This window comes from Seriola lalandi, unplaced genomic scaffold (assembly GCF_002814215.2).
Source record: "Seriola lalandi dorsalis isolate HSWRI2012SDOR001 ecotype SW California unplaced genomic scaffold, Sedor1 jcf7180002054559, whole genome shotgun sequence".
In the NCBI taxonomy this organism is placed as follows: Eukaryota; Metazoa; Chordata; class Actinopteri; order Carangiformes; family Carangidae; genus Seriola; species Seriola lalandi.
The window spans coordinates 2322247-2344998 of record NW_019525112.1 but is presented as its reverse complement, the minus strand read 5'-3'; the positions used below and the strand labels follow the sequence as shown (position 1 = coordinate 2344998).

At 41.8% G+C, this 22752-nt stretch overlaps 1 protein-coding gene across 1 annotated transcript in view; it reads left to right on the top strand.

Moving 5' to 3' along the window:
• Positions 1-18375, top strand: part of LOC111662187 (ATP-binding cassette sub-family C member 4-like) — a 33965-nt gene extending 15590 nt beyond the window's left edge. Inside the window, exons 21-31 of the mRNA XM_023415967.2 lie at positions 5770-5920; positions 6001-6120; positions 6230-6340; positions 6425-6525; positions 6988-7179; positions 10060-10215; positions 13027-13116; positions 13576-13748; positions 14259-14364; positions 15748-15882; positions 17331-18375. Coding sequence (XP_023271735.1) covers positions 5770-5920; positions 6001-6120; positions 6230-6340; positions 6425-6525; positions 6988-7179; positions 10060-10215; positions 13027-13116; positions 13576-13748; positions 14259-14364; positions 15748-15882; positions 17331-17408 — 1413 coding nt within the window. The 3' untranslated portion in view covers positions 17409-18375. The remainder of the gene's footprint in view (positions 1-5769; positions 5921-6000; positions 6121-6229; positions 6341-6424; positions 6526-6987; positions 7180-10059; positions 10216-13026; positions 13117-13575; positions 13749-14258; positions 14365-15747; positions 15883-17330) is intronic.
• The last annotated feature ends 4377 nt before the right edge of the window (positions 18376-22752 follow it).

Sequence of the window (22752 nt, the reverse complement as noted above, 5' to 3'; positions counted from 1 at the left end):
GGGGGAGGGCAGGTCAGTTGGAACAGATCCAGAGCGGGACTCTTAGTGCAATTCACCTAATATTCTACAGTCTTACAGGCCTGGTAGCCAAGGGCCACCCTGGTGCATAACCAGGTTAGGTTACCAAATGCCACCCTGCCACTACGACAGCCATCTCCCACGAAAGCCTGAGGAGATGAGCCAGCTCATGCACCTAGCGCCACAAAGAAGGGAATGTTCGCTGCACAATTCGAGGTAGAGGAGCAGGCGTGGCTCCTTGGTTAGGGCCAGAGAATAGAACAAAGGCGTGCTGAAAACGAATCCCCCATCCACAATGCCTGAGTGATGTTTGTGGCAGATACCCATCTCACAGTAGACAAAAGCCATCTTAAATGCTGAAAGCACAAAAGATCATCCACACAAAAGCTTTTTGTCTGCTATAGTTCCCCTCATTTTGATAATAAGGTGAATAATGGCTGAAGTAAAATAATAACTTTGTAGAAGGCCCATAAGGTCCAACTGAAAACAGTGAAAGTAGACTAGGTCATGACTTGTGTTGCACATACATTCTCTCTGTACTTCATCCATGACCTATTCATTCCATCATTACCTTCGTTATTGGGAAATATATGACACGATACTTTTAAAACTCCATATTGTAGTGAAAACTAACAAGTGAGGAGCAAAATGGTAAAATAAGACTTAATATATCATGAGCATGTTGTTTGTGCCAGTGTTTTGCTGCAACAGAAAGCGGGAGGTGATTGTGACAATGGTGGCATCTTTTGGACAAAACACTTTTGTTTGTGCTGCTTTCTGCTCCTGTTTGCAGGTGTCTTTCATAGAGCAGTCTTTAATGCTTTCAGGAAGGAAGATTTTCACTCTTTTTATCAAAGTATTAGCCATGCAGAAAAGCTGCTGATCCCGACTATTGTTGCTCATTCGCGGAGGGACGTTTCCCCATAGTCATTGTTTAAATGGTTGTCAGTGGTGAATAAAGTGAAACTTCATAAACAATGCCCTAACTGGTTTATCTCTCTCTATGGGGAGAGACCGCTTCTGTGTGGGGATTTGCACCGGAGCCTCCTCCTTTATGGTGGAGAAAGCACTTCACAGCCCCTCAGCACTGCCCCCATACCCGCCTAACAAGGGGATTCCCTCAAGCTGGGGGAACCCGGTTACACCCCAGAGCCCTATTTTTTCCACAGGTCTCATTTAGTAGTAATTTAGTATATTGGGAAAAAAGGCTCTTTCTCTCCTCTCTTTATGGTCAGGGGACAAAGACAGAAATGTCAATTAAAAACACCTCAGGCTTTTGGGACTGTCAGCTTTTGTGTGGACTTGACCTTTAAATCCTGGGTTGCCTCTATTTTCACAGAGGTGGCAGAGGAGGAGGGAAAGACAATTAAGGGGTGAACAGGGGGAGGATTTTGTGTGAAGGCTCTTGACCAAGTCACACCACTAACTGTGGGGTCCATAGCTACATTCATAGGTCTTCTCAGCCATCCATGCAAATTCAGTTTGTCAGGATGTTTATGATCAGACACCAGCTGACAATTGCTTTCATTTTAATGGGACCTCACCTGCTCTCACCAGTGTTAATATCATGTAAACAGGCACAAATATTTGCCCGCAAATCATACAGTAAACGACAGCAGTAATACCTGCCGGAGAAAGAAAGTAGTTTGTGTGTGTGAGGGAAAGAGGGCGTGCATGAGTTTGAAGACACACACAAACACAGAGCAAGGATGGCTATTATCTAAAAACACTGGCGGGTGGATAGTTGTGTTAGTCTGTATATTGTGGTACATTGTGTGTCAGACCTCTTCAGTGGCTTTGTGGGATATGAGAACTGCTGACGTAACCGTGAGTGCTGCAGGATGGGATTTCACCAGCTTTCTCTGTTTCTTTACCACGTTGGTGACAGAAGAGGTGAAGAATGCACTGGCTCCAGGCGTTACACAGATTAGCCGGAGAAACACAGGAGATGGACCTGTGTGGAAATATATAGGCTGTGCCATAAATCCCCTTTGACCATTGTTTTATGACAGTGCCATTGTCTTCTTGCACAAGATGAAAAAAGTGGCACAGAAAAGGTGAGAGGCCTAAAGATGAACTTAAACAAATACTTGTTGTATTCACTTATTTGTCAAATTAGTTTCAATAGAAACCAGAACACAAGAAAACAGCAGTGTGTATATGTGTGTGTGTTTGTGTTTGTGTGTGTGTGTATGTGTTTGTGTGCTTAGCTGGCCACTCAGCAATACCACACATGGTCATTTGATGGCGAGCACTGGCCAGCAAAAGCTTCCAGTGTTTGTGTGTGTATGTGTGGTCTTCCATGATGCTGCGGTCCAGCACCTCAGCTGTTCTGACTCAGACATGCAGGCCAGGCCTGGGGTCGTTTGAGCCTGGGAACTTACATAACAAAGTCTCAATCTCATCTAGAATCTCACCTCATGTCAATATGATGAAGATAATGGATTCAGTGCTTTCTGTGAGTGACTTTTGTATGTGTGAATTGCTGTTTTCTTGCGTATTTGAAAAAGTGTTTTGTGTTATCAAGAGGAATAGAGAGAGAGAAAGGAGCAATGACTGAATGAATGAATTTGCTGGACACTAGTGATTTATAGTAGAGAGAGAGAGAGAGAGAGACTGCATTTCAAAGCCTTTCTCTTATTTCCAAAATGGGGTTGGAAATCAGCAGCTTGACTGAGCCCAAATAAGTGACTTCTTTTACCTTTTCACAGCACACAAAGGCCTAATCCTAGGACTACTTGAGCCACCAATGTAGACAGCGACTGAGACCACCACAGTATGTGTCAGACCCTCCTCACCACACACAAAACACATTGACTGCAGCTTTATGAAGTGAAAATGGCCCAGAAAGGGAAAATGTGAAGGAGGTGTCCACAGTCATTTCTCCCAAAGAAAAGCCACAGCATCTGGGCATTTAATGCTAAAATAAAGCCCAAAGACAGAGTAGAATGGATTGGGTCACTTCTATTGTTCCAGAGCCCAAGTGGAACAGCCCTGTTTTGTTTCAGTACCACTGACCCTTGCAACTTATTGTGAGGCTCTGTCACGGAAAGTGTGGAGTAAAAAAAAAAAAAAAATTCCAGCAATGACAGAGGACTTCTTTTGAGGAATTTTCTTCACCATGCGTTCCCCTCATTTCCTGTTTTGTTTGCACGTCTTTCCCAGTGGCAAATATTGCACACTGACAGTAAATAAAGGGAGGATGAAAAAGGGGTTGTAAAAAGCGTACTGATTCCTTGTGTCCAGAGGGATGTTTAATTAAAGGGAAGTGTTTATTTTCTGCTGCGGAACAACAGTCGCTATCATTGCCGAACACAAATATAGCAATTAACTTCAATTTTCTACATTTATTTGGACATCAAAGAGCTGATAGAATCATTGAGAAAATAAAGCAATTAGGGTCAGCAGAGATCTGAATGGTCTTTGGACACAGCAGTGCGCCCAGTTTGCTTGAATGACTGAATCACATGCGTGCGGTAGCTTTCTTTTCTTGCTAAAGAGCAATTAGCGGTAATTCTTTATTTAAACTGTTTGTATACAGAACCTTTCATCCTTTTATCCACTTTTATGTGCAGCGGGATGTGGCTTTGGGAGTTTTCTGTTCCTGTGTGGTTTCATAGGAGATATGGATGTGGTCTGAGGGGGTGAGGTGTACACTTGTAGGATCGCTTATCGGAGTCATCTGTGTGTAGTGTGGGTGGGGGCCACGGTGTTCCCGATGCTGACATGATAAGCGGCAGACCACGCAAATGGATCACATCAAACGGGGGCCTTGGCGACAGAAGCCCCGGGGAGCAGGAGGAGGCAAGACTCCTATCTAATGGTTCCTGTTCCTCCTCCGTCCCCTCAGATGACCCCACTGTCAGATAAGCCGGCCTGGCTCGGACCTTCGTGGCCCCTGCTGAAATGAGCCCAATTAGAATTCAAATTAACCAACCAGCAAACATGAATGAGCAGTGTCACTGTGTCAGTAACCAGCAGCAGGAGAGTGAAAGAAAAAACAGTATATTTGATAAGACATTTGTTCAGTTAATATTTGATCCCCTCAAGGGAAGGCTGGATAACATGCAGTAATGGCCCATGTGCCACCATCTCACTTTGCAGTCTGGTAGCCTTCCATCAAGGCTAAGATTGAAACTTATGTACTGTGAAATTCTTGGGATCAGTTGTGCTCAGTAGCTTCCACTTACTGTTTGATTGTGTGGGCTCCACTATTGCAATGGTTAGACTAGTAATACCCTCTTATCTGAACTGCAAATGGGATTGAGTGGCTTTTCATCATAAAACTACACTGAAAGTGATCATGCTTAAATGTGTGCTTAAGTGGCAGATAACATCCGTAATTAAGGTGCTAAATTAAATTTTCATCTCTCTGGGCTAGTCTGAGACCACTGAAGGTAACCGTACGATCCTAATCTCCACGTCTTATGATTCATCTCTTAGGATGTGTCTAATTTCAGGGTGTGAGGTTTCAATTTTATCATCTACCAATCGAATATGAAATATGTAACACAGTATATCTTTCAGTTAAGAAGAAATGGTCTCACACATATTCAGTGGTGGAAGAAGTATTCAGATGCCATACTTGAGTGAAAATGTTAATACTACACGGTAAACACACTCCGGTAAAAGTCCTGCATTCAAAGTCCCACTTAAGTAAAAGGGCATAAGTATTACTAAGCAAAATGTACTCAATGTATCAAAAATGAAAGTACTTGGAAAGTACTAGTAATACATCTTGCCTTGTTGTGTGTGTGTATATATCCAGCTTCCAGGATTTTAATATATGTTTTTAATCACTTTAGTCTATAACAAATAAACATATTATTTATATGATGAGGCTAATTATATATTTTGTAAGTACAAATCGTAATCTGCAAAGTCACTATAACACTCAGATAAATGTTCTGCAGTAAAAAGTACACTATTTTATTCTGAAATTAAATTACCTAGAAATATGAAGTTGCATTAGATTTTAGTGGAAATTAAAATAAAGTTAAAATTTTATTCAGTGAAATAACATTTCAACACACAACAACACATTCGAAATTGTAATGTGTGTAAAAGTACTTAGTCACTGTTGATCACCACCACATATGGGCTATTGTAAAAGCATTTATGTAACTTTGATGATACTTTCAGTGGATGATAGAGATGCTTATTTCAATTTTCTAAACAAAGTGCAGGTGTGAGTGCTTTGGTGTCATCAGAGTCATTGCCTCCAATCCTGTTTAGACAGCTCTGGTATCCTGGTCTAGATGTGTCACGGAGCTATTAACACGGGTGATGAGTCACTGTGTTGTTGAGGGCTGTGTGGTTTGAGTGCGATGTATCAGACACCCACAGTGTGGTTCCCAGAGCCCTCTGCCAGTCACTGTGGCCATGCCTGTTGGCTGGCTGCACTGCCAGGGAGGCTTACAGGCCAGAAGTGTTGAAGGGAAAGCCTGAGGGAGCCAGGGATATGAGCTGCAGTGGCCAAGTGGTAAATTCTCACTTGCTACTAAGTGAGAATTAGCACCGTGATCGTTTTCCTTTCACACTGTGAGTCACATAAGCTCAGTCCCACAACCTGCTGTCACCTTACTGTATGTCCATGATGGTCTCACACAAATAGAGCTGAAAGAGTTTCTCTTGTTCAGCCTCAAAAAATAGGCCTCAGTGCCCCAGTGGTAGCCCACACAGCAGCAGTGGAGCTTTTGACTCTGTTGCTGTTTGATTAATGTTTTGCACACATCTTTCCCTCTGTCCCAGGTTTTTCTCCAAGTCATTGGAGTGATTGCAGTAGCTGCAGTCATCATCCCTTGGATCCTTATTCCTGTTGTTCCTCTTCTCGTTGTCTTCCTGATTCTGAGATGCTACTTCCTGCAGACCTCCAGGGACATCAAGCGCCTAGAGTCTACCAGTAATTTTTTTTTTTTTTTTTTTTTTTTTTTTTACAAATGCCAACAGATTCCCTTTATTCACTGTATATATTTCTTTCAGCTCGGAGTCCTGTCTTCTCCCACCTTTCTTCCTCTCTCCAAGGCCTGAGCACCATCCGTGCCTTCAAGGTCCAGCAGAGGTTTCAGCAGATGTTTGATGAATTTCAAGATCTTCACTCAGGTGAATGGAACCTACATTTCAGTTAAATGGCCAAAACTCTGGACATTAATTTTTTTTTTTTTTTTTTTGAGATTACACGTATAATGTCTGTGGATGTATTTGTTAACAGAGGCCTGGTTCTTGTTCCTGACTACTTCTCGTTGGTTCGCTGTGCGTCTTGATGGAATTTGTTCCATTTTTGTCACCATTACTGCTTTTGGCTGCCTCTACCTCAGGGATGGTACTGTATGGGTTTTGGTGAAACCATGATGATAAACTCATTATTGTGTGACTCTACGTTTACATTTTTTTTCTAATGTTACAGGTTTGGAGCCAGGTGCAGTGGGTCTTGCTCTGTCTTATGCTGTTACACTCACTGGCATGTTCCAGTGGGGCGTTAGACAGAGCGCTGAGATCGAGAACATGGTGAGAACATTTACATTTGAACACTTAACTGCAGTTTTCTATTTCAGTTGGGAACCACTAAACTCATTTATTTACCCAATTAACCCATTTTTAGAATTTCTTCTCTAAAATGCATAAATAATTTCAGTTAATTTGGTGTTGCCTGATTTGTTTATGGCCTGTATTACAAACTGGAGGTGTGGGATTTGAGACATTGTAGAGTTGGAGTATGGGAATTGTAAGATCCATACTGCTGCTTTGATTTAGGCCATGCCATTTTTTAAATGATCTACGTTCCATAAATTCACTGGAGTACTACTTTAAAACAGAAATCAACCACTTAAATATAATTCTCTTTGAGATGGTAAAATTAGAAATAGTAGTGAGCCATGTTGCCATGTTTGCGTTGCCTTTTCCATTATTTTTAAAATTCCCAAATGAGCAAAAATTCCATGAAAAATATGTTTGCCTCATTCTCTGTAGATGACATCAGTGGAGAGAGTGGTTGAGTATGCAGAGCTGGAGAGGGAAGCACCTTGGGAGACAGACAAAAAGCCTCCGCATGACTGGCCGAAGACTGGCTCCATCACCTTTGACAGAGTCAACTTCTCTTACAGTGCCAGTGATCCTTTGGTCCTAAAGAACCTTACTGTTGTCTTCACTTCCAGAGAAAAGGTTCTTGTCTTTATTCCCACCTGTGCATGCTTACTGGTGTGCACAGCCCATGACCTGGGTTGATATGCAGCTAGTGTAGAAGGTGTGGTGTGGTTCTTTTTTATGTGGCATTATTTTGAAATCAATTATTAAAAGGACAGCATATGTGCTTCTGAATCTTGAGGACTATACCATTTGTGATTCATGGAATACATATCATGTAATTAAGACTGTTCAAGTGGATCCATTTGTTCCCAATTTGCATTTTGAGCTACCTGACGGTGACAACTGTTTATTCACTATAGAGAGAGAAGAGGCCAAGGTAGAGGGGCGAAGAAAGAGAGAGAGGAAGGCAGAGGGAGATGGTTGAGGATGATTGAAATTGTGTTTAATGCTGGGGGTGTATTTTGCATGGCTATGGTTGGCCAGGGCGGCTGATTTCACAATGGATGGGTTGATAAGTGTAGAGCCCCTGGCTCTGACAGCCCATGGGAGGGATCTCTGCCGCATGCCATGGGGGTGAAAGGCTTTGTGCATCCTGACAGTTCCCCTGACACCCTTTCACAAGGAAACCTGCACCTACCACCTACAGTACAAGATGCATTCACTCTGCCACTCACTAAAGTCATATACTATACATAATCATATAAAAGCACACAACTCGCCACAGCACCTCAGCTGACCTTCTGTTGTTTGGAGAAATCGCTTGGAAAGGGCAAAATACTTATCTCAAAGACTCAGAAAATCAAGATCAGTAATGCACAGTAGTCGCTTTTACATTTTATTATGCTATAGATAAACTGTGAGAACACCATAAAATGTATTAAGTGAACTTTGACATTCTTATGTGGTTGAATGAAATAAGATACTTGATAACCTTTTTTTTTTTTAATTATTTTATTTTGTTTAATGAAAGCCAGGGGATGTATGACTCATCCATGCTGAACACTGTTTCAGATGTTGGCCATTTATTGAAATAGCTTAAAGCTACCTTTGTTTGCATTTACTGCCAATCAGGAAGCAGTGTGGCGTTATTATATTGCTTGTTGAAGTGAGATGCACAGCTATGCAAATGCCTTTGTGTTCACATCTTTTCTCAAACAAGCAGTCAAGGTTTATTCCCTTTTCCTGTTAAGATCAATTTAGAAAACGGTTATACAATACATTTTTGAAATTCCCACATATATTGCTTCGAAAAGCACCTACAGAGGACATGCTTTGTTGTCGCAAGACTTGTACAGTGTTTATTGTGCCTTGTAAAACATACCTGTGCTTTAAAACATGGGATTGTGGGCTCTCCTAATAACTCTTAAGAGAGTAAAGATCATCTCTTGATTAGAAAGAAAATGGTTCACACAGGCATCACCAGGTAATTAAGAGGTGACATGAAAGGATCCAACACAAGTTGAAATTCATGGTATGGTACAAGGTCCCTTTCTCTTCCTTCCTTGAGCATTCAGTTACAGTCAGCAAAATGCATACTTGCAGCTCAGAACATGACTTTCTGAAGGATTTTTCAAAATAAAGATGCAATGTGCTTTACAGTCAGACAGAAACATAAAAGACTGAATATTGTACATGCTCTGAATGCCAGTAATAGTTATATGGAACTACTACACAATAAAAGGGCTTGTTGACTAGCATAGAGCTAGTTGACTTCTGCAGGAAAGATGACCCACTCTGTGTGTAGCAACTGTTCTATAAGCTCATTCAGTGTGGAAATTCTTTGTTCAGAATAAACATGTAAACTTTCTTAGCCACACGAGTGGCAATCCTGTAGCTCAGTGCTGAAAGGTGCAGGATTAGTCATATCTATTTAGTCATATCTGTGCACTCTTACTCCAGTTTCCGCAGAACGGAATTTTGCCATATTCTACTGTCACATTATTTGTCGGTCTGGTTTGGGGAAAGATGATGTTTCTTACAAAGACCGGGTAGAGGCATCCAGTCTATCTATTCCCGTGTCCCTTATGTTATAATCACCTGAGTTTCTTGAGACCCTTTTAGAGGAGGCGTTTCCGCCCGCTCTGCAGTGTTCTCTAAGTGTTATGTCAATTACGATAACTCATTCAGAACAACCCGGTCCTGTACGTCTCGATCCTTTCTCCACCTAACTGGGCAAAAAAAAGGAGGAAAAAAAATTGTTGCACCTTCTCTGTGTGTTGGCATGTTATGAGCACAGCAGTTCTTTGTCATGCAAGCAATGTTTTTGGTAATCCCCTGTCCAAACAAAGGGTTGCCCATTGGCTGCGTAGTGGCATATAACAGGCATATATGTTGGCAGGCTGCAGTGTGTGGCATCAGCAGTTCAGTTCAATGGAACAAGTGACGATTTGCCTCCTGGTGCCAATGTTGACACCATTCCCATTCATTGGGTCCTACCGGCAGATTGAATCTGAGTCTTGCTTATGATCTGTGCTCAGCTTGTTGGCAAAAGTTCTGAGTAAAAAACATGGCATGCATTTGGGTATGCAAAGATCTTATAGTGATAGGCAGTGGCAAGAACTGCAGGTATTATCACTACAGTGACGGCAGAGTGAAGTTCCACTAGACACAAAATAAGTCAGTGAGGACTAGAATATATATATATATATATATATATACACATACATACATACATATGTTATTATTATTAAATGTCTCATTGAGGCTACAACATAAAACCTGATTTGTTATCCCTGCGTAGAGTAAATTATTTTTCATCAGCTTCATTTTATAAGTGGTTCCATCGTGTTACCCATAAGACATGGTCCCTCAGTGTCTTGACACTTAACGACACTTAACAATTATAAGCCCCTAGTGTCATTAGAAATCTGAAGGACCTCAATAATATTTTGTCTTTCTGTAAATTGGTGGAATTTTTTCACAGCTTTAAGAATAACTCTCATCTCTACACTGCAGGTTGGCATCGTTGGACGCACTGGTGCTGGTAAAAGCTCCCTGATCTCCGCCTTGTTCCGGCTGGCAGAACCTGAGGGAAGAATAATGATTGATGGGTTTCTGACTTCTGCAATTGGTCTACACACCCTGCGCCAGAAAATGTCCATCATCCCACAGGTGCCTCTTTTAAATTGCTCCAGTCACAGCTGTTGTGTCTTGGTAGAAAAATGTTCGATTTAATAGAAGTTAAGTACGGCAGAATCCATCTTTTGCACTCAAGGTTGTGTTATTTCTCATGATTGAGAAATGTCAGAAATGTCAAATGAACAGTGGTAACAGAACCCTTCATGCCTTGGCCTTTTTTTTCCCTTTTTTTTTTTTATACGCCTGGCTTTTAAAAAGCTAAAACAAGTGAGGAGAATTACAGTCGTCACTCAGGGGATTTCTGAAAGTGAGACAAACGGATGCCTTGAGACAGTTTAACTTTATTTCCGCTTGTTGAAACTGATACGGCATTAAGAAAATGCCAGCCTGCGGGTGAGTGTCAGCAGAGTGGAGGGAGGGGAGAAGACTCCCACGGCCTGTACTGTGAAGAGAGCAGTTCCCCATCCCTGACAGAGGATTAAGCCCTCTACCCCCCAAACATGGGAAAGCTGCTTAGACGAAGTCTCCCCCATCCTCACAGTCAGAGTCCCCTTGTACACCGTCACTTAGCCCAAGTCTCAAACATTTCTAGGGTGAAGCCAAGATGCCCAAAAACAGTTTCATTAATGCTTTTCTGTGGATTTGATAGGTTCCTGGCATTGCTACTACTTCAGATAAAGTTTTACTTCTAGTCCAAACTAGTTTGAGATGGATGTGATGTGTGTTTGATGTGATTTTGTTTACTCTTTCTGTCTCTCCTAGAGGGAGAGACTTGCACAAAGTGGCAGGTTACGAGTCAGAACTTTAACTGCACGCCCATCTGTATCGCATATTGGATGGCATTTTCATGACATGAAGTCTAACCAGCATTCAGAAGAGTTTCTGTGCTCTTAGTTTTACAAACTTATATATAGAGAAGTCTCTTGCATTTATACAAATTCATCTGAAAGCCTTTTATTCTCCCGCTAGACATCAGAGATAAAGTGATATTCAGTCAGCCTTTCACATGGAAAGAATCTTGATATAAATTGCCAGTCGCTTTACTTTTTCATGTGGAATGTTGAGTGTGATATGTACGCTATACATTGGCCGTGAGGAGTTTCATTATTTGCCACCCACAGATTTGATTATGATAAGCTTTTATTAGCATATGGCATTAAAAAAGGATCCATTTCCTTTTCTATTGAATTCTCAGGAATGACTTACTAAAAATGAATTCTGTAGCAAACAGAGGGCTTAGAGTTGGTGGAGCACATAATCGGTCTATGGAAAGCTGTGCTTGAAAGCAGTTTTTCCCGACCTAACATTGAATCCTCAATTAAAGTGTGTCACAAAACTAGTTTGAATTGGGACTTCAGCTGGCTTAATGACAAGGCTGTATTTTGGTGACAGAGGGAAAAGCTCATTGGAAGTAAAGAGGTGGAACATTTTCGAAGACACAGGTAGCAGGGATGAAGTCCTGAAAGCTTGATTCTTTTTATTTTTTTATTTTTTTCTGGATGGAAATTGAGCAGTTAGTCCTGAGTCCTTTGACCTACATGAAGGTTTGTTGAGACATGATTTTGTATTTAAGGAGTCTGTGCACTGTATGAATTTATGTGCCTACACACATGAATGCTTGTGGCACTTTTTCCACTATGTTGCTGTCACAGCGCTGGCTTTGAGCTGACCTGTAAGAGAGCAGAGATGAAGGTGTGGATAGTGAGTCACACTCAGACTAGTAGTTCTGTAATCTTAATGCAGGACACTGAGCCTTTTAGACCCATTGTGTACCTTACTTTTACTCCTGGTCTAATCTCACAGTTGCCAGGTGAACATTTCCTATCTTGATTTGAGGTCAGATCCATATCTTGAGTAAGCTGGAGTTACAACATTGCCTTAACTGTGATGAGGATACAGACAGTGGAAGCCTATCACGTTTTCTTCAAGGCGTCACCTCTGTAGCTGTGATATACTCCGTCACATCTTATTGAAGTTTTTTTTTTTTTTTTTAGATGATCACTCAAGTGTCATAAATCCATGTTTCAAAAGCAAGTCCAGCTGTGTTTGTTCACTGATAAAACAATACCAAAAGGATGCCATATGAAAACCTTATCTGCCGCAGCGCTGTACCATGAGAGGCTAGACCTCTTTACAACAACCTGAGAGCGTCCTAGCAAGTGTTCAGTAAATCACTTCAGCATTGGAGCAGGATTTATGAATAAATATCTGACCTGATACAAGGAGATGCTGGCTTGCTCCTGTTTATCAGGTTAACCACAAACAGAGCGGCATGCTGGAACAGTGCCTGTTCACTTGCGAGCTCTTTCCTCTGCACTGTAATAAAGAGCTTTATTCAACTCGCTTAAAGATGGCTGTGCGGCTGAACCTTGATACAGGTGTGTGGCTCACCGTAAACACATGTCTTAGCTGTCTGAGATCTGAGGCTGGCCTTTCATGAGGGTAGTCAACTGAAGGTGCTAACCCCCATTGACGGACGCATTTCGGCCGACATTTTGAGATTATCGTTTCTAATAAAGCTACTGTATGAAATTCTTTGTGCTGTAACAGTGACTAGATGGCACTTTTTGTGTCATATATTCAGACAACCTCGCACAGCTATTCTCCACCGACACCAGTGCACAAGCCCTGGTTTTCCAAGTAAAAAGATCAACTTATTGAAGAATAGTTGCTAAGAGCATTGAATAGAGCTCCTGAGTGTAGCAAGCCCTTTATGAACATCTTCCCCTCACACATTGCCTAGCGGCGCTCTATAAAGCCTGTCTTAACCCTTTCATACGTCTTCCCCCTTGTCATTATCTTAACTGGCCACGGCCTTCTCTTTCTATATCCATCTATCCACAGGACCCAGTTCTCTTCACGGGCACCATGAGGAAGAATCTGGACCCTTTCAGGCAGCACACAGATGAGGACCTGTGGAATGCACTCCAAGAGGTACTCCAGCGTGGCTCTGAATGATTCCCCCTCGCAAGCCCAGGGGGGGATCCCTCTGTCCCCCTGTACAATGCTGCCATTCAGCCTCCCTGCTCGCCACAAGTCATGGGGGGAAATCCCATTAGGGCCATGGGGCCCAGCTCAATGTGCGGCTTGTAACTGGGAACCATTGAAAGTGCTGGGGGAGATGTGTTTGGGCAGTCAGGCCAACCAGGATGAAGGCTCCCCCCACAGTGAAGGGCTTCAGCTCCTGGTCCTGCCTCTGAATGGGTTTGGTGGCCTGGATTAAAGCTAGAGGCTGGCCACAAGAGAGCACTGGCCAAGGTCATCAGTGGACCTGGCCCTGCTTTGTGCCAGGCGGTTAATGGGTGTGTTTGGATGGCTCTTTAAAGACATCCCCACAGGAAGCCTTTATGCAGGAGTAATGAAGGGTTGGGGCTCTGCTCTCCCTCTCCACAGGTGCAGATGAAGGCTGTGGTCGAGGAGCTGCCCAATAAGCTGGAGACTGTGCTGACTGAGTCGGGCTCTAACTTCAGCGTGGGCCAGAGGCAGCTCGTGTGTTTGGCCAGGGCCATCCTCCGCAAAAACTGCATCCTCATTATCGATGAGGCCACAGCCAACGTGGACCCAAGGTCAGGGGACACTTGAGTCGAGAAGAGAAACTGTAATACCACTAGAAAGAGAAATCATTCTTAAAACAAGATTCTGTTTGAGCATCTGTGTAGACATATCAGTGGACTTATTGTCAGTCTATGTCTGAGTGCTAATATTACCAATGCTGTTCACTGACAGATTGATCAGAACATCCATATAGTAAATAACTAATAAATTCTACTGCAACACCCACATTAAACAATAACACTATTGGAAAAAGTGAAATATGGTTATCAATGTAGAATGTCATCAAACATAGTTATACAAAGTTGTCTTAGACAAAATTATCAAAATAAGCTGAATCTATCTTTGTAAACTTACTGTCATATCCTTTATTTTTATGCCTACTACTGCACATACCTCTCTGCTGATGAGCCATTGTTCCGTGTTGAGTAAAATCCCTGCCCAAGGGTCTATAGGAATAGAGGTGGTTTTTTTTTGGGGGGGGGGGTTTTTGTGCTGAGGTGTCGTGTTCCCTTCTCCTTTAGAACTGACGGCCTCATCCAGCAGACTATCCGGGACAAGTTTCAAGAGTGTACGGTCCTCACCATTGCTCACAGGCTCAACACTATCATTGACTGTGACAGAATACTGGTAAGTAAGGAAATTTCCACTGTCCAGCACTTCAGTGTTATAAAATGAGACTGCTTCCCTTTGGTATTCAGTTATTGTGGAAAGTTTTTAATAATGACAGACAGGAAACGGGGGTTAAACAAAAAATAACCGCCTCCCTGACTTCTTCCTGACATTTCGTGATACCCCTTCACAAACTGTCATCAACTATGACAAACTGAGCTCCTTTCGTGTGCAAAATTTATGGTGCGATGTTCAGTAGCCTGCAAAAACGTGTCTCGGATTCACCACCCTACATTAAACACAGATCGTATAAAAACGCCTTTTTAAAATTTCCTAGCATGCAGTGTCTACAAAGTTTTAAATTCACTTGCTGTATTTTGCAACAGCTGGGCTGATTTCTCCCTCACAGCACTGCCTCTCATTGAGCGTGCGCTCGTGCCACTTGATCTTTGGCCCTTTCCTGCTACTGCCTGCCGAGGTGCCAATTAGTGCCATTTGTGGCAGCATTTGTTAAGCGTCTGCGGAGGACGGGGCACGACTTGGTCGCTGCTCGGTCACTGAGAGGGTTGCTGAGAAAAGTCAAATATCACACAGCAGGGACTGTTTCACACCTACACTTGTGTTAAATGCCCCCGGATTGTCACACACAACCCGGGAGAACTGAATTGGGACGCACCTGAATTGCCTTGTCCAAATCTTAAGCTGCGCCATATTTAGACACAGAATGTTTTTCCAAGATACAAACTTCATCTCCTAGTATCCTGCGCCTAAACCGTCGATTATGACAGCAGCTGCACAAGTCTCCCTTTCATACTAAACACTCCCTGAAACTGTGCTTTAGCGATAACAAACTGCTCATTACCGCTGTAAGGGGATCGAGCTTGTTAAAATTTGTCTGTGATATAATTGTAGTCTTTTCCAAACTGCTTGAATTGGCACTATTCTTTGTGTGGTTTACATAGTATGTGATGACATAGAAATGATGGTAATTTTCTAGCGTGTCTTAAAGGTGTGATTGTTGGATTTGAATGGGGACCACCCCTGAGCCGCTCCAATGCCAGGATAAATACACGGTTCAATCACTGATCTTCAGTCTGTCAGCGTCAGCGTAGTAGACTTTCACACTGCCAACAGGTTACGCTCATTGTCCGTGGCCCTGTCAAGCAGAAAGAGGCACCGGTGTTTGCTGTTGCATGAGTCACATAAAATGGATGGTTCAGAGGCGCAAAGAACTACTGTTTCCCCATTCATCTTGCACCGTCTGGATGCATCACTCAGCAGTGAAACAGCTGAAATGTCTGTTTTCTCCAAAGTAAAGTATACAGCCGGCGTCACACAGGCACACACACACACACACACACACACACACACACACACCCAGCATTGTATGTGTGATTGCAGGTTCTAGATGCTGGCAGGATCCAGGAGTATGATGAGCCATATGTGCTGCTCCAGAACCAGGATGGGCTTTTTTACCAGATGGTCCAACAGACAGGCAGAGCTGAGGCCGCCTCACTGCTGCACACAGCCAAACAGGTAACCACACCCACCTTTGTCCCAGGACGGGGCTTCTGTCACTAAATAGAGTCCAGTCGAGGCACACTAATCCCAGACCTCTCCCTTAAACTCCAGACTTCGTTGCTCACCTCCAAAATAATACAGTTAAGCAATAGAAGATGTGCGTAACCCTGACAATGCAAAGACACTTGATTACCATTTTAATTTAAAGTGCCTACTTGGAGCATTGCGACGCCATAACATTAATTTTAAGAGTGAAATTGTCCCTTTGTAGATTGACATCCTCTGATTTTATCGCGGAAACTCTCCATATAATCTTTTTTCTCATAATGTAATTTCGAGATCATTTTCGAGATGATTCTAGAAAAGCAGCTTTCTTTGCAGTATATCTTTTTTGAAATATTGGGTTTAACTTCATCGCGATTTGGGATAAACTTTCTATGGGGATTACTGTAATAGAGAATGTCCATATTTTTTCCCTGTGAAATTCATTTGTGATGTATTTCCCCTTCAGACACTGAACAGATAAGAGCCGGCTATTCATTGTTCAATTCCATTTTATGTGCATCTGTCTGGGACTACAGATACCATATTGCAACTTCAAACAGGTCTTTGTGAAATAAGAAAAAGTAGGCATCATTTCATTTTCTCTCTGTCCCTCGCACAAATTTATCAGCGGAACTGTATCTTCTCAGCCAGAGGAGTGAAATGAGTAAAATACTGATTTCAAAGACTCAGCACACTGTGGTATTATTTGGTATCGTCTTACCCTGCACACTGGTGGATTGGTAGTGACATTGTTCAAGCCCTTACGTTTTCCTTTCTTTATTGTGGGCTTCTCTCCTTAGATCAGATTACTGCAGCATCCATAACTGTCTAGCACCACTTATTAAATACTGAGATGGTCCACATGTTGTGTGTCAAGTTTCTATAGTTGTCAGTCAAGGTTTAAATACATTCAATAATCTGATATCAACCTCTGGCTCCTTTGTCCACGTTGGAAGAGAATCTAGGAATAGACAGTATATCTGTATAGCTGTGGCTAGCCTGTTTTATTTTTTATTTTTTGCCTCTTTTTCACAAACTTTCGGTTATTGAAATTTTTGGTCTGCCAGATCCTCTTTGTATGAGTAAATCAAGCATTTTGTAGACACTTTAGGCAAACACTGATATCTTCAGAGACAGTTTTTCAAATACAATCGCACAGCTCAGCTTAGAAGTCACCGTTGGAGAAAATTAACTCAAATAAAACAAATAATTTAAGTGATTATCTCTGATATTTTCTCCCTTGGATTTCACAGCTGTTTATGAGGCTAAATAAGCCACTTTTGCATGCTTCAACGGGTGACAAATCCCTTCACCCGCCTCTGACTGGATCTTTCATAAAAACGCACCCTAACAGATCGTAGCTTAGATTGGACTGTGTGCTTGTATTCTGTGACACTGCTTCCCTGATACACTTCCAGGTTTACACGAACAAAAAGCGAGTGACAGACGTGCGCTGTGCCAAGGACATCTGTGTCATCTTTGAGACGTCTCTTTGACAGTTTGGAGAGTCGCTGTGGCCACCGCTGACCAAATCCTTTTACCAGATACATGTAGTTCCTTTACTGTGCATTAAAATGTGTTTAGACTCCCCGGCAGACATAGTGCAGTATGTGCTGCATTTGATTGTAATAGTGCTTTGGTCTGGAACAGAAAAGAGGCAAGTATCTAAGGCAGGGCTTTATTGACAGCATTTTACTGCATGGCTGTTTATTGATTACACTCCACTATGTTTATGTATGTGTGCTCTGGCCTCCTGGGTAGCTTCAATCCTGCACTGGTGCAGAAAAGAGTGCAGATAGTGGGCGTGCAATAAATTATTGGTGGCTTAAATTATTCTTTTAAAGCAGACATTGTTTTGCAGGACTAAGGTCTTTTGGAAATAATATCTATTTGGTAAAATGCCTGACAAGACAAGGAGAAACTGAGAGGAGACACCGATGTTTTCAGTAATTATTGTGCCTTAATCAGACTATTGATTCTTTGTAATTGCACTGTTTTTATTGAATAGTCTTCCTGCACTTTGACCACAGTGGTTTTATGTCTACCTCAGCTCTTGTCAGGAACAAATAGTAAAGTTGAAATGGAACATGTCATTTAATACCAATGATACAGACTAATGTCAAGGAACATGCGACAGAAGTTCTAAGTTTATTGCAGAGAAACTACAAAACTCTCCAGTGTAACATCTACTCCGTCTCTTTACTCTTTTGATTAATGTATTGCTGTTGCTTTGGAAACGTAGCACTTTTCACTCTGGCAATAATATGAAATTTAGTATGACTGTTTCTAGCTGTGTATTTATTTATTTATTTACATGTATGGATTGTTTTTTAACACTGAGTTTCGTTAAAGGTTATATTCCAGTGAGTTTGCACTTTGTAGTCATAAATAAGTGATACAAATCTTCACTTAAAATTTAGAGTAGATGAAGTTCAAATTACATAAAATAAAACAGTGTTTCTATTTTGTTTCAGTGCTGTCTTCATTTTACTTTTAAAACATTGTTGTCTCCCATTACTCTGACTCACTAACCATTTCCTCTCGCTGTTGCTCATCCTCTACCCAGTTGTCTGAATGGTGTGTTTGCCTCAGGTCAGTGATTACAACTGGTCCTGACCACGATGCTACACATTGGTAAGTGGTTAAGAAAACAACCTAGTGATTACTGTGTTGAGTCAAGTGATTTTTAAATCTTGTTTCACCGTGGTGCAGCTATTTAGTCCATTATTTTAACGCGCCGGTAGTGCAATATGACGATTAAATCCTAATTACAATGTAATTTTTTCATCGCTGGCTCAATTAGAAAAAAGAGCTGTTTAATTCACCTTCATACAGACAAGAGCAAAGCAGGTGATTACACATTCAGAGATGGCTGTCAGTAAACACTTAGCTTGGTATAAAAGGCAGTATTTAACCAGGCCCAGATTTGGGCCATGAACTGCGGGACATCAGTTCCTTTAAAAGCTGAGTGATTTACACAATTCATTAAAGCCAGTGAATCTTCAGCCAGCGTCATATTAAATGGTTACTTACTCTCAAATAGCCCCTTGGGAGTTGAATTGTTGGCTTGCGAATAGATTAAAGTTTACATTGAAAAGAGAAATTGAATTCAGAGGTAATCAATAGCATAATGGGCCAGTGAGAGGAGCCCGCCGCCTGAAATGAAATTACCATATTTTTAATCTTAATTTTCCACTCTGTTTATCTGACAGTGTGGATGTGCAATCCAAACAGATAATGAGAGAGTGGGATATTGACAGTAGGGTCCTCTGGAGTGCTTGTTTCAGTGATTAAACGCTGTGATCTGTGATTACTTTGTGTCGGGTGTCAGGCTGGCGGCCAGGGCCCGGGGAGACACAGGCACATAGCAGCTGGAGCATCATGGGTCTCTGAGGTGCTAATGCACCTGACACAGCATTGACAGCATCCGAAACCCTATCAGGGACTGCACCACACGGCAGCTGCCACAATAGGAATACTCATGGCGCTATCTACATCAGAGTCAGCACATATCCTCTCTGCTCTCCCCTCGATAACAGCCAACACAAGAATGGTGACAACAAAGTTTACACAATAAGTATTATTAACCAGATACCTTCCTACGTTGCCCAATAATACTGCCATTTTAAGACATATCTGAATAGGTGTGCAAATAGCAATGCTGTCAACATAGTGCTGATATAGCTTTAATAAATAAATGTCTGAGAAACCTGGCTGTCAACACAATGAAGTTTAATCCCAAAGAAATAAAACACAAAATAAGAGTCAGCACAATGTGGAAGCAGTGAATGAAATGATGAATTCAAGCTGTAGCATCCACACTTTAAGAGAAAAGTGATACGTTGGTGTTGATTTGAGGATGTGATACATGCTCTATTCAGTTAAAGATGTTTTATTCAGTCAGTTGAGAGAAGAACAATGTAACAAGTATCCATAACAACTGAAAGTGGTGTAAATTGTTTAAGGTTGTTTTGTTACGAGCCAATAAATAAGTAGTCTCAGGGCCATTTTTTTTTTTTTTTTTTGGTTTAGGAGACAAGGTTTTTCACAAACTTTCTGTTGTGCCAGCATTTTCTTTTGTGATGGATACTGCTGTTTGACAAATGGAAACAAATTGCATGGTGCAGGCGTCTGAATGGCAGGGAGATGGGGAGTGTCAAACCCGGTGCTGAAAGACGATGAAGCGAGAGCCTCAGGTTTTTGTGGGCGACTCAGACCTGACTGATCCCAGCATAAAGTACTTGTTGAAGAGAAGGAGAAAAGGAGAACAGGATTTCGACAGGCTGCAGTGAAATTAGGAGAATTGACTATGGCGGCTTTGTTCCTGGCTGGTGACATGGGGTGGGGGAGATGGGGAGACTGGAGTGATTCCCCAGAGACTCTGCGCGCAGCCTTTCTAACGTGACTACAAACTGAATATCTGACAAGTTCCCAAGGCCCTGACATGACTCTGTGTAGAGCTAAGAAAAACAAACAACAAATGGCAAGTTTTTTAAGATACATGTGGTGACACTGGATGTAGTGTGTTAGAAAATGGCTTTTTATCTTGTTAAAAATAGGTGCTCAATTTAGAATATGCGGATGCTATGTTTTCGAGATCGATGCAACAGCCTAGTTAGACCTAGTTTTTCCTGTGGCAGACTTTGTGAAAGTGGGAAAAAAAAAATTAGAAGTACCAAGTGTTGATTTCAAACTTAGAACTAGTAGTACCTCTTTGGAGAAGCATCACAAACGAACACAAACATTATCTGCAAGTGTAGTTCCTCCCAGCGCGCACACGTGAGGTTTAATAAGCCGCACTGTATCATGGTGCCTCAGCAGTTTAGTGACCACCCCCGCCCGGCCTCATGGACTGGCCGACTAATACTGCTACAAACAATAATTATAGGTCAGACATGTAATGGGTGATGCGTTGTAAACTCCCCAGGCTGTGGTTTGTTTCAAACTCTGAGTGCGAGGATATTTAAAATTCAGTGGATAAATTTAGTCAGATTTTAACAAGTGTTTATGTGCACATTTACACAGAATACTCTTTTTTTTATTTAGGGAAAAGAAAACTTAAAGAAACAGAACAAGTGGTCTCAAAGAAGCCGGGAATTTTGTAATTGTACCTGTCCCTGCCACTTTGAACTAAACTGGCTAATGTGGGCCTTTGAAAAGCCACCAAATAGGAAACCTCTTTGCATGCTTTAGCCTTAAATCCCGGGCATGCTCTGTCACCTTCCAAAAGTGCCGTTTGATTCTTCAACTGCGAGAGAAAGAAGCAAAGTGGAGGGCTAGACAATAGCAGAGGGCTTATCTCATCAGTAAATAAGGCTTATTGCTTAAAGCTATAAAAGGCTATGCTTATTGGTGATGTCATGCCTTTGTGGAAGATTGATGAAGCTTGAGGCAGGGGGCATAATGTGACTGTGAATGTGTGTGAGTGTGGAGGAGGAGGAGGAGGAGGAGGCCTGGTTCACCAAACTCAAGAGTTTCTAACTTTCCTCTGCAGAGTTTGATATAATTTAAAATGTATGACATATATTTTAACTGCTGCTGCCCTAAAATTGCAGTCTTTGGTGGTAAACTAACCCAAATGTACTTCAAAGTTCCATCTGGCCAGGGGGCTTTTATCCTTGGCCATGAGAGCGGTTGATGTTCTGTGCATGTAAACGTGCAGCTTTGGGTAAAGGTGGGGACAGCTTGTGTCCCCCATTATTGTCTGGTTGCATTTACGTGGGTCCAAGGGCCCACTGTGTCTTTTCGGGTTACTTTCTCATCATTTCTCCTAATGTAGAGACCCACGGGGTTGGTGGCAAGCGCACAATGCGGCTGTTGTATGGTTACTGTCAGCTCTCTCAAATAAGGCTTCCTGTTCATTAGACTTCTTTTCACCTCCGCACAATGCGCCGGCTTTGCAGCAATAGTGAGTCGACGCCCATCTCTTCAATGCCATGTGAATAGTTCTAAATAGTGTTTATGCAAGCCATTGTTGTCTATTGTGTGTCCAGTCTTAATGCACAGTGATTTGCCTGCTTTTGTAGCCTGGGACACATTATCTTGCTTATGTGGCTTCAGATGCATGCCTGGCCTTTGAGCCAGTAAACAGTCTAAAAGTTAACTCCCTATGGACAATGCTGGAGATGCCTGATAAAGTGGGACATGTCCTGCTGTAATTACTCAAATGGCTTCTTCCTCTGCTTAGTACATATCTGTTCTCAACTTCGTAGTTCCATCACTTTATTTTTTTTTTCCTTTTTTTTTTTTTTTTTTTTTTTGTCTGAAAATCAATTTCAATTACTTTTTTCTTGTGTTTTGTGTCCCTACAAAATGCAACAATTAAAAGAAAGTTTGGAAAAGAGAGTTAAACTTAACGTCAAAGCTGATTTTAAATCATAATCTATGAAGATTCTTCCTTTTTACCCCAATAAATACACTGTAAAGTTGATGCTGTTGCTTTCAAAGATTAGACTGACAGTATCTGTTGCACATCTGTTGAAGAATGTCTATTCAGTGGGGAGATGTATTTAAACCCTGTGTCTTTATTCTTCAAACCGTCAGTGTGAAAATTAAAGGGTAATACCGATAGACAGCCCGGTGGATAATCTGACACACATCACAGTCAAAGAATAAAAACTTTTATATCTCGAAGATAACGTCAAAATGATATGTCTCGTAATGGAAATTTTATGTCTCATGACTCCCGTCAGTTGCTTAAACATGGATTTCTGTTGTTACACATGTGAGTTTGTACCACTACTTCATTGATTAAGTTGATTTGTAAAAAGATAAGAAGCAAAGCCATACAAATGAGCATTTGGTTCAGTTTTTACTTTGTACTAGCTATATTCTCTGGTT